General features: G+C 32.4%; 2 protein-coding genes across 4 annotated transcripts; one reads left to right on the top strand and one right to left on the bottom strand.

Annotated features, from left to right (window-relative positions):
* The first annotated feature begins 8697 nt into the window (after positions 1-8697).
* LOC148766568 (cytochrome c oxidase assembly factor 5-like) lies at positions 8698-9374 on the top strand. Its single transcript, XM_088826854.1, has 2 exons — positions 8698-8939; positions 9146-9374. Exons 1-2 carry the CDS (start codon positions 8871-8873, stop codon positions 9368-9370), a joined length of 294 nt encoding a protein of 97 aa, XP_088682980.1. The 5' UTR covers positions 8698-8870; the 3' UTR covers positions 9371-9374.
* Positions 9375-10357: 983 nt separating this feature from the next.
* LOC105954183 (thioredoxin-like protein YLS8) lies at positions 10358-13193 on the bottom strand. 3 transcript variants are annotated; one of them, XR_016034897.1, is made up of 4 exons: positions 12981-13193; positions 11572-11880; positions 10897-10971; positions 10358-10687 (listed from the first exon to the last, which is right to left on the bottom strand). XR_016034897.1 is itself a non-coding variant. In XM_088826853.1 (3 exons), the coding sequence occupies exons 1-2, from the start codon at positions 13098-13100 to the stop codon at positions 11572-11574; spliced, it is 429 nt and encodes a 142-aa protein (XP_088682979.1). In that variant the 5' UTR covers positions 13101-13193; the 3' UTR covers positions 10358-10971. The 3 variants fall into 3 exon arrangements, 2 of the variants coding, with proteins under 2 accessions (XP_088682979.1, XP_088682978.1); XM_088826853.1 differs by having other exon boundaries at positions 10358-10971; XM_088826852.1 differs by lacking the exons at positions 10358-10687; positions 10897-10971 and having other exon boundaries at positions 11272-11880.
* Positions 13194-14414: the final 1221 nt, after the last annotated feature.

Here is a 14414-nt window from a genome sequence, read left to right as displayed (position 1 = left end):
GCCCGTTTTCAGACAATTTTGGACGGAATCTTAAGCACGTGCAGATCACGTGACTTGGGCTGGGGCAAAATCGTAACTTCACTTACAATCTGACCTAGAGTTCAATTTTCATTAGTTTTTCTTTTTTATTTAATTGGATTTTTCCTTCATCTTCTCCAACAACTCTTTCCTCTTCCCCTCTTTTTGCTCTCTTTTTACTGGTCTGATTCGATTTTTCCCTCTTTTGCTTTCTCTTGCTAGAATTTTTTCTTTTGTCCAGGAGATGAACGTCCTTAAGGTAATGGAAGCATTATCCGTGAAAATTTAAGGCCCTATTTGAAAATTCAGTAAAAAAAATTGATTAATTGGAAGTTTGTATGAGTTTCTTCCATTTGTTCTTTTTCTCTAGCCTGGGAGCACATTGTTAATAGACCCCATTGGTTTTCAATTAACACACGCAATTAAGAGAACCCCATTGATTATTTATTTATTTATTTATTAATATTGAATTTTGGAGAACATAAATGCCGAGATAGTTTGCACACATCGGTAGAATTCTTCTAGCCAACCCAGTATTTTAATTTTAGATTTTAAATCCATAAAATAAAACAAATAAGCTCAATAATCTCTTACCCAGCAAATTAAACAATAAAAAAACAATTGAAATCAATCGACAATCATTTTTCGCCTCCTTGCCTCCATGGTTGTTCCTCAGAGGCGACAATAGCGGTGGTGGAGCCAGAGGAGGCGGCGGCAGCAGCGCCGGAGGTGGACCCAGGAGTCAACTTTCCCGTATGAGCATTCGGTACCCTTTTCCGAAAGCTCCGCGGGACCACCTACCACTTTCCGGCGGATCAGTGGGTGGCCGTTCAGGTGGATTCAGCGGAGGTTGAAGTGAAAATTCCAATAAAATGCAACCAAAGAGAAGAAAGGGGAAGAGAAGATGGAAGAAGAAATCGAAATAGTATGAAAAGAAAAAAGGAAAAATAATAAAAATAAAAGAGTGCTTGAAGAAGATAAGTCAAAATGAAGGAAATCTAGTCAAATAGAACAGAGAATGGATGAAAATTGGACCTCAGGTCAATTGTAAGTGAAGTGACAATTTTACCCCTACCCAACTCACGTGATTTGCACGTGCATAAGATTCCGTTCAAAATTGCCTGAAAACAGGCACCGTGCAACCAAATAACAAGTTTAGGTAAAAACGTGCAAAAAAAAATTGTTTGGGGGGCAAAGTGCAAAACCGCCCTTAATTTAGGGGGTAAACTGCTTTTTACTCATTAATTAATTAATTAATATATAAATAAAATAAAAATGAATTATGAAATATGAAATATAAATTTACTTTTTCTAGACTCGAGTATTAATTATCCAAAATTAACAAAAGAAAAACTAGTTTTATCATTTTTTATATTTTTGTCAAAAGAAATTATTATTTTTTACTTATTATATTAATATTATATTCAAAATATAGTTTTCAAATTTTAAAAAAGACCAAAAGTTCACTAGGCGAAACAAAAAACAAATATCTTCAAGAAAAAGGGTTTTACACATAAACTTTCTTTCCCGAAAATACCCTCGTCTTATCCTCCTCTCAAAAAGGCTGTGTGGGCTCAGAAGGGCATTGACTACTCAGGGTCAAAATCGGTAAAAGCTATTTTTATTTTCTTTTCCTTTTTTCTTTTTCCCAACTTGCGAGAAAAATATCACTGGTTTCTTCACAGATTCCAACAATTTATTTTATAGTTAAAAAAAGTTAAAAATAAATATCTGTTAAATATCAAGAGGTCATAATAGATTTTTACCACCAGTAATTGTGTGCCACGTGTGAAAGTGGTGACCTTTAATGGTGGGAATAGACAGACGCCCTAGGTTGCAGAGCCGAGTACAGTTGTTTACTGTAATTAGCTGTATTTATAGATTGTTGCTATAGTTAGTTGTACTTTGGTGTCTGTGAAAAAATCATGTCTTTTTAATTATGTGGTACAAATAGGTGGGTTAATTGCATTTTCAGCCCCAAAAATGACATAAGTTGGCAATTTGGCTCCTAAAGTTTGAACTTTTTTTTTTTTTTCCATTGAGGAGTAATTTATACATTTCATAGTTTTTGTTATGGTTTTGAAAAATTCGTTAGTTTCAGGATTTGAGTAAATTTGTAATTTACATTTGAACCTCGATAAATTAATAATTTCAATGAAATAATAGTTTTTTTTCTAGTTCCGACTAGTTAAAAACCTACTAAATTATTAATTCAGAATTTAACAATTCGCTAAATTAATAGAGTTTTGCTAATTCTGACTGTATTAATTTATAGAGATTTAATTGTATCATATGATATTTATCATTTATCCATAAAATATCTTTGATATTGCAAATATAATATTGCTTTTGGTTCAAGTCCCACAATAAATATATGCATAATGCATTTTGCCATTACATATATAGTTTCAAGATTGAACTTTAATACTTTATCAATTCCAAAATATGAGGGTGGAAATCGCCAATCCATATCCTTTTGGGGTGTGAAATGAAAGTCACCATAAAAATACCGCCCTAGTAATTGTACTCCAAGATGGCAAGATATTTTGATAATGCTGAATATTGATCATTATATTGTTCATGATAATATAATAAAATATAATATTAATATTTTATAATTATATTGTTAGTATTATAAGGGGATAATTACAGTTTTGGCTCCCCAAGTTTGCATGTTTTTCACTTTTAGCCCCCATTTACTGCCATCAACAAAATACACATTAATGTTGTAACATTTTAACATACTTAGTCCCTTCGTCTGTTTGACCGTTAAGTAGTAACGGTCAACGGTTGAATTTGGGGTTTTTTCTTTGAGAAAATTGCAATAAGACCCTTGTATTCTTTCAAAATATTCTAAAAACCCCTAAAATTTTATCCAACCATAATCTAATCAATTTTATCAATTAACCAATTTTAACTAATGACCCTGATTTTTAAAAATTGGGTTTTGACTTTCTTTTTAACTCGGTTGACCATTTTTTCGATTGATTTTTTTTACGTTGTTGACCGATGTTGAATGTCGAGTTAACAACGATGACATTTTTTTTTCTTGATTTTCATTCAAATTATTGAGAAATGGAAAATATAATTAAAAAAAATTAAAGCAGATAATCGGCGAGAAAATAATATCATAAAAAATTCAAAATAAAGAAAAAAGGGAAAAATAAACGCATAATGACGGAAAATTTTGAAGACAAAAAGAAAAGATAAAATTAAAGTGTTAGCCCCAAAAACCGTTGTACAAGAGTGATTATCTCATTCCCAAATTATTCCGCACATGCCTGATTCATCTTCTTCATATTTTTTGGCAAGAAATTTGGGATGCACCGGCGGTTCCACGAAGAAAAAATTGTGGGGAAGAAAGTATGGATTTTAGAATTTTTTGAAATTGTATTTAGGCCCTGAAATTTTAGATAAAAACTTTATTAGAAGTTTGTAATTTTAATATTACGATACTAGATATTAATATAGTATTATTATTGTGTTATATAGTAATTATGTTGATCGGAAAAAAAGTCACAGGAAATAGTTCGAAAAAAATGAAGAAAAATAAAAGAATCAACATTGTTAACCGAGAATAGAATGTCGGTGAACGGCGTCAAAAACAATATTAAAAAAAGTCAATGGCGAAAAAAAAGTGAAATAAAAATCAACGACGGTCAATGGCTAGCGGTAATGGTGGTAAAAATTGGTGTCGTTTGTCAAAATTGATTAAATGATGAAATTGGGGTTAAATTAGGGTTGAATAAAATTTTAGGGGTTTTTAGAATATTTTAAAAGAATGCAGGGGTCTGAGTGCAATTTTCTCTAAGAAAAATCCTAAATTCAGCCATAATTCAACAGTTGACGTTACTTCTTGACGGTCAAACAGATGGAGGGACTAAATGTGTTAAAATGTGACACTATTAGTGTGTATTTTGTTGACGGCGGTAAATGGGGGACCTAAAGTGAAAAATGTGCAAACATGGAGACCGAAACTATAATTATATATTGGTAATAATATTTTTATTCAATGCAATTATTTATTATTTTATAATTATTAGGTTACCAATTTATTTTTATTCAACGCAGAAAAATGTAATTATTTATTATTTTATAATTATTGATATTTTAATAATTTATTTTATAAGCTAATAATATATAGTACCGCACTAAATAAATTGGTAACCTAATAAAACTAGATTTTTTTTATCCAATACACCCATATGATTAGCTGTGAGTTTCTTCAATACAAAGAACAAAAAAAATAGGTTGTAGTTGAATATATATTTCTTGTTTTTCTTGTTTTCCAATTTTTTTTTTTTTTTTTTTGAATAAATTCAAGTCCATTACAAGGGAAAGTTGGGGAGGGGAAACTCGAACCCTAAACCTCTACCCTATTAGCAAATGTTAGGTACCAACTCCCACGAGGGTTGGTACTCTTCTTGTTTGCCAATTAAAAGATATAAAACTTTTTTTTTTTTTTCTTTTGATAAATACATGTGAACCCTCTTTATTCTTTATTTCCCGTTCTCTCTGAATACTTTAAATTAAGTTATTCCCTTTAGTTTTACACATTTTATCAGTATGAAGCTTTAATTATTTGACGAAGGTGATATTTAATGACAATGTGCTAAATATATAGTGTGACGATTTGCATTAACTTATTTAATTTTAAATTTAATATATGGTAATAAGATTAATTAGAATCATATTATCATTAGTGCAATTTGCATGACTATTACACACTAGTCAATATTATTTCCCCCAACATCAGACAGTATATATGGTGTGAAAATATTTTTTTAAAGTCATTTTTAAATTAAACAAATTAAAACATGCTTATATCAAAGCTAGGGGTGAAAGTCGGATGGATTGGATCGAAATTAGCCTTTTCGGAAAAATTTCCAAAAAAATTTGGAAGTACAAAATCAATTACAATTCCAATTCCAAAATTTTCGGAATCTAAAAATTCATTCCAATTCCAAAAGGCCCGGAAATTTCGGATTTTCGGAAAAAAATCGGAAATCACATAAACTTTACAATTTCAAAACTTAGCCGAAATTTTCTAAAAGGTCCATAATTTTTCAAAAATAAGAACATCCACGTTGATAAAAGTAAAACTAATTACTACAAAATTTTAGTTAAAACAATAAATAAAAATAAACACAACATAATATCTAATAAAACTTGTAACAACAATTCATTATGTCAAAATCCTAAGACAAAACTTATAGGTGTATTTTTCAGAAAATAAATATTATATAATATATATTATTTATAGGTGTATTTTTTGGAAAAATATCGGAATTTTTCGGAATTAATTACGGAATTAAATCGGATCGGAAATCGGAAACTCCAAATTTATTTTATATAATTCCAATTCCAATCCAAAAAAATCGGAAAAATTCGGTAATCGGAATTCAGTCGGAATTAAAAAAGTTGTTCCAAAATCGAAACTTTTCGGATCGGAATTGGCGAAAATTGAAAATTTTGTTCCAACTTGCACCCCTAATCAAAGCTGGGATAATTAATTAACAATACAACTATTAGATAGATAAAAATAAAGTAATAAACAAGCCTAAATAGATGTCGTGCCACATGACATTGTCCTATAAGAGAATGATTGTCTCCATTCATGCAAATATATTAATTACGGTTGATCATACCCCTAAAATTAAATCCAATGGCCTGGATCGCCAATGTTTCGTCTATGAGGACTATCAACAAATTCAACCCTATCTAAGTGCCGTGAATAGTATACATCGAAAAATATAGAAGATGATACATGTGTTTTTATGCATGTGTGATATGTGTTGTGTTGTCCTAGGAAATTAGCTAATGATCATATTTATACATCATGTCTACTTCACTAAATGGAATCACAATATTTAACTTCGGCCGATTCACTAATAATACTCCATTCTTTATTTAATTTTCAATAATTACTTTTCTTTTGGAACAATTCATTGCAAATAGTTTAGTGCGAAGGGATGTGATTTGAATGTTACATCATTCGTTAAGATTAAATTGTTGTCGTATACCAATTTATTGGGCTAATTTGGTTGACTTAGGACTTAGTCGACCAATATATCAATGGACGTATAATAATATATTAATCTATAGAAGAAGAAAAAAACTTATAATCCAATTCTAAAAGCTTCTGCAAACACCACCTAAATAAAAATCAGAAATGTCTAATGCAGTTAATTAATTGAAAAAAAGTTTCTTCATTTAAAAAAAGTTAATTTTTAATAGAGATGCAATTAAAATAGGGTTTAAATATTTATATAGGTACACAAAATTAAATGACGTACATAAAGAAGGTGGGCAAGATTCCTTTATTTTAATTACAGAGATGTCTATGGAAATGTGGACAAGATCATGTTCATTTGATTTTGTGATGCTCTTTAAATTAATTTAGTAACGATGGTGGACCATTTTGTATGTCCACGTAACTATTTCAATTTTAAATTGAGTATGAACAATAAATACACAATTACATAATTATAAATGCATGTTTACACGTACGGAATGCATACTTATCCCTCATGTGCCCATCTACTTAAATTAAACCAATTTTAAATCCCAAACATAGATATAATAAAAATAAATAAGTAATAATTAAATAGATAATTTGGGACAGTTTAGAATTTAGCTGGAGCGCACCTTGTTAGAAAAGTCGTGGAATCAATCTTCCCTTTTGAAATTCTTCCACGGCAAAGTAATTTATTTCTATCAAAAATAAAAAAATTAATGTTGTTAAAAGCTGTCGAATATCTAACCAAAGATGTCAATCGCTTTCATGTCTTAATTAAAACACAAATGGATCTTAGCATAGAGAAAAAAAAAATAAAAAGTTGATTCTTTAGTTGGGTGACTTTGAATTTATCTAACAAAGTGAAAGTCCCAATGACATTAGCTGTAAATTATCAAAGGAGTCAGAGACTCTCGGGATTATGAGATCCTACATCGGGTAAAATACACCATTTGGTTTTAAACCATATATTTATATAAATAATTACTCATTAAGCACACATAATTATTAGTACTTCCAATTATGTCTGTCGTTTAACACCTTGTTTAAGTAAATAATTAAATGATATGCCTAAATGGGTCGACCCAATGTGCCCACAATTCATCTGTTAATTGGGTCACGGGCCCAATTTAAAAGACCACTACGCGAAAGCCTAAATGCCTTTAAATAAGGTTTGAGTCCAACAAAATAAACTCAACCCAGTTAACGACATATAAATAATGGTTGTTACTCATTTGTTAAGGTACGTTCCATTATTCACGAGTATTCTAGAGTTTATATTCTCTCTACTATCGCCACGTACATCTGACTTGAGTGTCGGAGGAGTTTCCGCCGAATTAACCCCCGACTTAGTTCACATGTGTTATTTTCACCGGGACCTTACGATCATCCAATTGACAAGCTAGTGATCCGCTTTGCTCCTCCAACTCGCTTACCACACTATCCTAGGTGATCCAAGTATCTAGCATCATCATTAAATATGGCTATTTCTTAGGAAAATTTTGAATTTATTGAACTTTGCATCTAGGGTGAATAATGAAGTATTCCTAACTTTATTTTTTGAAGGGCAAAATTACAAGGAGCCCATTGAGTAAAGGTCTAGTTACGAAAATGTCCTCCATCTTTGTATAATTACGAGAAAAAAAACCCTCTAACTTTAATTTGACCGTGTATTCTATAGGAACTGGTTTTTTTTTTTTTTTTTTGTTTTTTTTTTATATGTTTTACCCTTAAGTAACCTGAACTGAAATAAAAACCATACTTCTTAATTACCGCAAATATACTTGTGGTTTTCATAATTAAGCCTTATCTCAGGGAGTTTCTCGCAATTTGCAACTTTCTGTTAAGAACTTCAAGCATTAAAGAAACCGAGTTAGATTGCATAAATATCTCTCGTTTTAAGAAAACTTGCACGAAATCCTCCTATTTCAGTAGTATGTGGATTAATTTCTCGCATATTCGTTGTGGTCAAATTTTGTTCCAATTGTCTTGTGTGTTTCTTTTAAAGGTAATTTTTTTGCCATGTACAATGAACAACGCCAATACTAACAAATATATTTGCAAAACAACGAAACAAAAGAGAACTTTACACAATAGAATAACCATATAAGATTTGGTTCAATTTTGTTTTACTTTTTACCCAAATACATTCGGAATCTTGAAGTGAAGTTCCAAAAGTAGAAAATGTCACTAAAATAGGGAAATTAGGGTAAATTACGGCCATGATCAAATTACGAAAACCCCCTCCTGTTTGGGTAACTACAACCACCCCTCAGTTTTGCAGCGTGGTTCTTTCTTTAAATGGAACAAAAGTCGGAAACACGAACAAAAGTCAAAAAAAGTATTGATACCAAATATTGACTTATATTTCTCACACTATTTTTTCCCCAATTAATTGGTTGGTGTTGCATCATTTCAACAAGAGCTGGTAAAATTTGCATGTGCTCAACATCTAAAAATGGTGAAGTTACAGCTGGTATAGAAAATCATCAATCAAGAGTTGGGTGACAAATTTTTAATCCAAATACAATTTAATTAAGAGTTAACTGCAAAAGATCCCCTAAACTTTGGACGTTTTTGCGCTTTACCCCCTAAACGGAAAAAAGTTGCACGAGCATACCTGCACTTGTTAAATTGTTGCACCGATAATTAAAAAATCCATTTATAGCAAAATTCCTGCCTGAATTGCACTCGTGCAACTCACACGTGAAAATGAAGGGGCAATTTCGTCAATTCACAAGACTTTCAGATAAAAGAATAAAAAAATAAACTAAAAATACATCTCCCAAATAAAAACTCAGAGAGAGAAACAAATTCTTCAGAGGTTTTAGAAAAAATGGCGAAGTCATGCAAAGGTCTGGCTACGGAACTCGTCAAATGCCTCAGCGAATCCGATTGCGTCAAGGTACAACGAACGAAACCTTTGTGATTTCTCTTCTTTAATTTCATCATTTTTTTTTTAATTGGTGAGATGAGATTGGCTAATTGGAAATGTGTAATCGAGATTTGAACTGAATTCATTTGAATTTTAGGTATATTTTGCAATTGGGGATTTTTGTATTGTAGAATTGGGTGATTTAAATCATGATTTTTTTTGATAAATTGTAGTAGGTAGAGAATCGGCCGTATAGAGAATGTGCGAAAGAGAAGAGCCCACACATTTCCAGCGAGTGTGTGGGGCTTAGAGAAACCTACTGCAAGAAAGGCCAGGCATGTTTTTTTCCTCTCTATTTTCTTATTATTATGCGTGTGTGTGTGTGTGTGTGTGTTTCCCGAAATCACTACGAAAAAGGGGAAGAATTTCTACACTTGAAAGTTGTGACCAAATTATTATGAATTTTCGATATGAAGTCATTGGGACCAAATTATTATGAATTTTCGATATTGAATTTTTAGTAATTTATATGATAATTTCAGGTGGTGGTGCGGCGGTGGAGATGATGGTGGTGCGGCGGCGGTGGAGAGAGATGGTGGTGCGGCGGCAGTGGAGAGAGATGGTGCGGCAGCGGTGGAGAGAGAGATGGTGCGGCAGCGGTGGAGAGAGATGGTGGTGCGGCGGCAGTGGAGAGAGATGGTGGTGCGGCGGCGGTGGAGAGAGATGGTGGTGGCGGTGGTGTGAAAAATCTTCCCCTGTTTTGCAGCAAGAGGGACACGAAGAAGATGGGTGGGCTTTTTTTCTTTTTCTTTTTTTATTTTTCCTTTTTCTTTTTTTTCTTTTTCTTTTCTCCTTTTTTTTTTATTCTTTTATCTGAAAGTCTTGTAAATTGACGAAATTGCCCCTTCATTTTCACGTGTGAGTTGCACGTGTGCAATTCAGGCAGGAATTTTGCTATAAATGGATTTTTTAATCATCGGTGCAACAATTTAACAAGTTCAGGTATGCTCGTGCAACTTTTTTCCGTTCAGGGGGTAAAGCGCAAAAACGTCCAAAGTTTAGGGGATTTTTTGCAGTTAACCCTTTAATTAAATATAATCAATCACTATAAACTAATATTCACTTTGTCATGTAATGAGTAATCGACGGAAACATGACCCGAACCCGGTTTGGAATATGTCAATTACCTAAGATTTGGACCACTTACAATTTGAACAATTCAACAAGAAAAAGTACACAATTGGATTTTAATGCAATGTAGCTAACTAAAGTGTGTGTGTGTGTGTGTGTGTGTGGTTAGGAAAATTGATGCTCAAGTAGAGGAGTTATCTGATGAGTCAGATTCGATGTGATGCAGGTTATCGATTAATGCACGATGAAAAATAATAATAAGGAAAATAAAAAATAAAAAAATATAAAAATTCAATTCTTAGGGAAGAGAAACAACATGTGAGAAGATCATGCAGATACATGTAATTAATCAACAATTTAATATCAGATCTAACATTAACTCTGTTCGTGCTAATCTCAGATCTAACAAGCATTGTTACATTCATGCCAAAAAATAAATAAAATACATAAATAAAATAAAATAGTTTAGCCAAACTTCTTACCAAAATACGAGTGATTTGAGGAAACAACAAAACTACGACAAAGTGTCAATCAATTCGATTGACGCCATATATTATGTCGGTCTCCTCTTCCCTTTTTTTTTCCCCTTCTCCCGCACGTCTTCTTCTTCTTCTTGCATTTTATTTATTATAAATATTTATAGTTTCCTAATTTTAACCGAAAATAAAGTCAGAAAGAACGCTTATGACTTCACATCAGATTTAGTTATTAGACATACATAGAGGACCTATATGTATATTAGATAAACTATAGAGAAGGGTCCGTACAATTAAACGCATCATAATAGTAACTAATCGCCGTCTATGTTAGTGTAATTCATTACATGCAGGCTTCAATTTGAGAATCGAATTGTTACCTTAATGAGATGAACTGTTGTTTCTTTTCCTGATGGTTTGATCGTACCTTTGTTCTTCAGGGAGTCCAGTGAGGCCTTGATTTACGGAAAATTAAAAAATTAAAAAAAAATGCATATCAGCAAGAAAAATGAATTGAACAAGTTGAAAGCTCATTGTAGCATTTCATCAAGCGAATATGTAAAGCATATATAATTGATGCCAAAGCTCCAAAAGTATATTTGGAACATATATAATATATATACAGTTGAACTAATTTCGAAGCTAATAATATCAATCTTCTCCTGCTATTAAGACAAATTTACTCGAACCATTCCCCAACACAAACCAAGACTAAACAAAACCAGGTCAGTCGAAATAAGATCCCACGACATAAATTGGGCACAGGAAACATCCATAATAAATTTAAGGGTAAATTACAACCACCTCCCTGAGGTAAAGTGTAATTACAAAAAAATCCTTCTTTTTGAGAAATTACATACAACCACCATGCAGTTTGTAAATTTCTTACATCCACCCCCTACAAAAAGGTGTTAATATAAGCAATCTACAAATTGCAGGGAGATGATTGTAATCATGGAAAAATGAGGGTTTTTTTTCCGTAAAAAGACCTTACCTCAGGGGTGGTTGAAATTTACCCTAAATTTAATGAGTGAGATATATGCATGTAAACTGACTCAGTAGCGATATTTGGTGGAGTAGTCTTTAGGAGCAATGACGAGACCACGGCCCTTCCTAGCACCGCGGTACACAGTCTCGACAATGTCGATAAACTCCTGCTTATCTTTCAAAGCCCAGTTGATCTTATTGTTGTTCCCGGTGCCAAGATCGATCATAATATGCTTGTTTCTGAAAAAAAACATCACCGTCGAAGGGTCGTATAGTTCGTACATGGTGTTGAAATCAGGCACTTCTGCTATATCCACCAGGTATATCACCGCAAAATTCTTTAGGGTTTCCGCTACCGAAGCCAACACCTCATCCATCTGCAGAATTAGAAAGAAAAAAAGTAAGTAAGATACGGATGCATTATACATGAAACAACAAGATTCTGATTTGCACTCGTATAAAAACAAGAGGAAAAAAAATCCTTAAATTTTTTTCATGCCCCGAAAATGTATTTATTGTTTTATTCATATCAAAACATGTATTTAAACTTATAATAAATCCTTAAATTAGTTGTACATGAGTTTAATTAAAAGTTGACGTCTTGATGCATGACTTTCGTAATTTAAGAGGCAGCATAAAGTATCAAGCTTCAGATTACACAGATTAAATTTGACTTGGTTTAGACAAAATATCGGGGTTTCTGGACAACCAAAAAAAAACAGAGAGAAAAAAAACATATTTATATAGAAACAAATGCATCAATACAATGTTGTTTTAGCCAAATTATGGTTAGTTGCACGCCTGGTACAAATAAATCAACTGTACAAATAAATCAACTTGGTAAAACTCGATAGAGACCAATCGAAATTTGAATAGATTGATTCTATTTTTCTCGGTTTAGTTACTTATTTATTAAGCAATAACTCTTAGGCCTCGTTTGGTTGCCAAGATAAGAATAGCCAAGATTAGATTAAATAATGTAATGAAACCCAATTATAATTATATTATTGGACCTCGAAAGATCCAATAAAAAAAAAAACATGTCTGACAAGATAAGCCATGATAATATAATAATTGTGGGTCGACTCGGCAAGTTACTGGGGATACCAAATATCTAACAAAGTCCAATTATTTAGTTAATAATGGTTAATCTCCCCAACCAAACGAGGCCTTAATATCTAAACTTTAGACTTATATTCATAACATGGAAAATCTATTCTAAGGTAAAATTCCAGTTAACAATTACCAAATAATTTGGGGTTTTCTCAAGGTAAACTATAAGAACTTATACAGTACCAGTTAAACATGTTGATTTCACCCAGAATGTCCAATACAATTAGAGCCAAAATTGATGCAATTACGCAGCTAATAAACGCAATAAACACACCCAAAAATTATAAAATCAACAGCTATGGATCATAAAATCTCAATCGACAAGAAGTAATCAATTCGGATTGAAAAAAAAAAATAGACCTACCTGCATGCAAGTTTCGTCCCAGTCGTGGCCGAAGCGGATGATGACGAGGCGTTCTTCCTCGGCGAGTATCGCCTGATCGACGGCCCATCCGGAGTGAAGGTGAGGCAGTAAATACGACATCGTTTTGGTATAAGGATTCGATGTACGTGTTATTGTGCGCCGGACGAGCCTTTTTTAGGTTCTGATTTTGCGAGGAAATTTTGTATCGAATAATATATATATATGTTGCTATTAAAATTTGAATAAAATATTCTTTGTTACAAAATAGTGAAATACAATTATTGCTCGTGTTACATATTGATTTGTCTAATTGGGCTTTGCAGAAAAGAAAAAAAATTACTTAGATTCCATGAAAGAAAGCCCAAATAAAGAAACCAACGGAAATATATTACTATTATGAGTTAATTGCAAATACCTCCACTGTAAAATTTATAATTGATAAAAAAAAAAAAAAAAAAAAAAAAACTCACCCTTGCCCAGGGGGCGTACCCATGCCTAGGGCTGGGGTGGCCCCCGTCCCCCAAGATTTTTTTTAAGCTGTTTTTTTTATTGGTATTTATGTATTAGTTAATGTACTTTCGTCCTCCAAACTTTTAATTTTGTACACTTTGATCCTAAAAAAAAAACAAAAAATCTTATCTTAGATTACCCCTATATTTCAGCCCCCAAGAAAACCCTCCTGGGTCCGCCCCTGCCCATGCCCCTTGTATAAATAAACAAACTCCCCCATTTCTGCTTCATTTATGGCCGCTGAGATTCCTTGGTGAACAATTAACGTCTTTATTTTGATTCTCCACAACGTAAAATCATTATCCCTATTGAACTTATGGAGCTCAAACATAGCGCCAGTATCAGTCCACTCACCGCACCACTTGTTGAGTATTTACGTGTGAAATTCAAACCAAGAAGTTGAAGAACAATAATGCAAAACCGCTAATTTAGTAATTGTAGAGGAACACATGATTTATAGTGGTTCGATGAACGTGACCTAAATCCACTTTAGAGCAGCCACCGAAATCCTTTTATTGATGATCAACGAGAGATTAAAATTAGAATACAACTATGAAGAAAATCAACTCTCAACGTCAACGTACGAGCTTAGAAATAGTAATCAATGGCGATTCGTTTTTCCAAGTCTCTCTCAACAAAATGCATATTTATTAGCTAAAAAGCTCTTATAACTAAACCCTCACTTTCTATGTAAACTCTCTAACTAATCATTTCTTTGAAACTAGTTAATTTGAAATGCATATTTAATTTGTTTAAGCTCTCTAGCTAGGCCTTGTTATCTAAGCTTCCGGATGTTAAATTTTCTATCTAATTTCTTCTTTAAAACTAGCTACATGGTATATGCATATAAGGTACGATTATGCTCTACTGACCACTTTCGCAATGACGACGACCAAAGTAGAATAGATGAAGATGATCGATCTT

Source organism: Erythranthe guttata, chromosome 12 (genome assembly GCF_056151865.1).
Source record: "Erythranthe guttata isolate IM_541 chromosome 12, IM_541, whole genome shotgun sequence".
In the NCBI taxonomy this organism is placed as follows: Eukaryota; Viridiplantae; Streptophyta; class Magnoliopsida; order Lamiales; family Phrymaceae; genus Erythranthe; species Erythranthe guttata.
Note: the sequence above shows the minus strand (reverse complement) of the source record. Positions and strands in the feature narration are given on the sequence as shown.

What these genes read in the sequence shown, in the direction of transcription:
- LOC148766568 (XM_088826854.1), top strand. Translation starts at nt 8,871, where the DNA reads ATGGCGAAGTCATGCAAAGGTCTGGCTACGGAACTCGTCAAATGCCTC. An exon ending in GCGAATCCGATTGCGTCAAG is followed by an intron (nt 8,940 to 9,145) that starts GTACAACGAACG and finishes AAATTGTAGTAG; the next exon opens with GTAGAGAATCGGCCGTATAG.
- LOC105954183 (XM_088826853.1), bottom strand. Translation starts at nt 13,100, where the DNA reads ATGTCGTATTTACTGCCTCACCTTCACTCCGGATGGGCCGTCGATCAG. An exon ending in GGGACGAAACTTGCATGCAG is followed by an intron (nt 11,881 to 12,980) that starts GTAGGTCTATTT and finishes CTAATTCTGCAG; the next exon opens with ATGGATGAGGTGTTGGCTTC.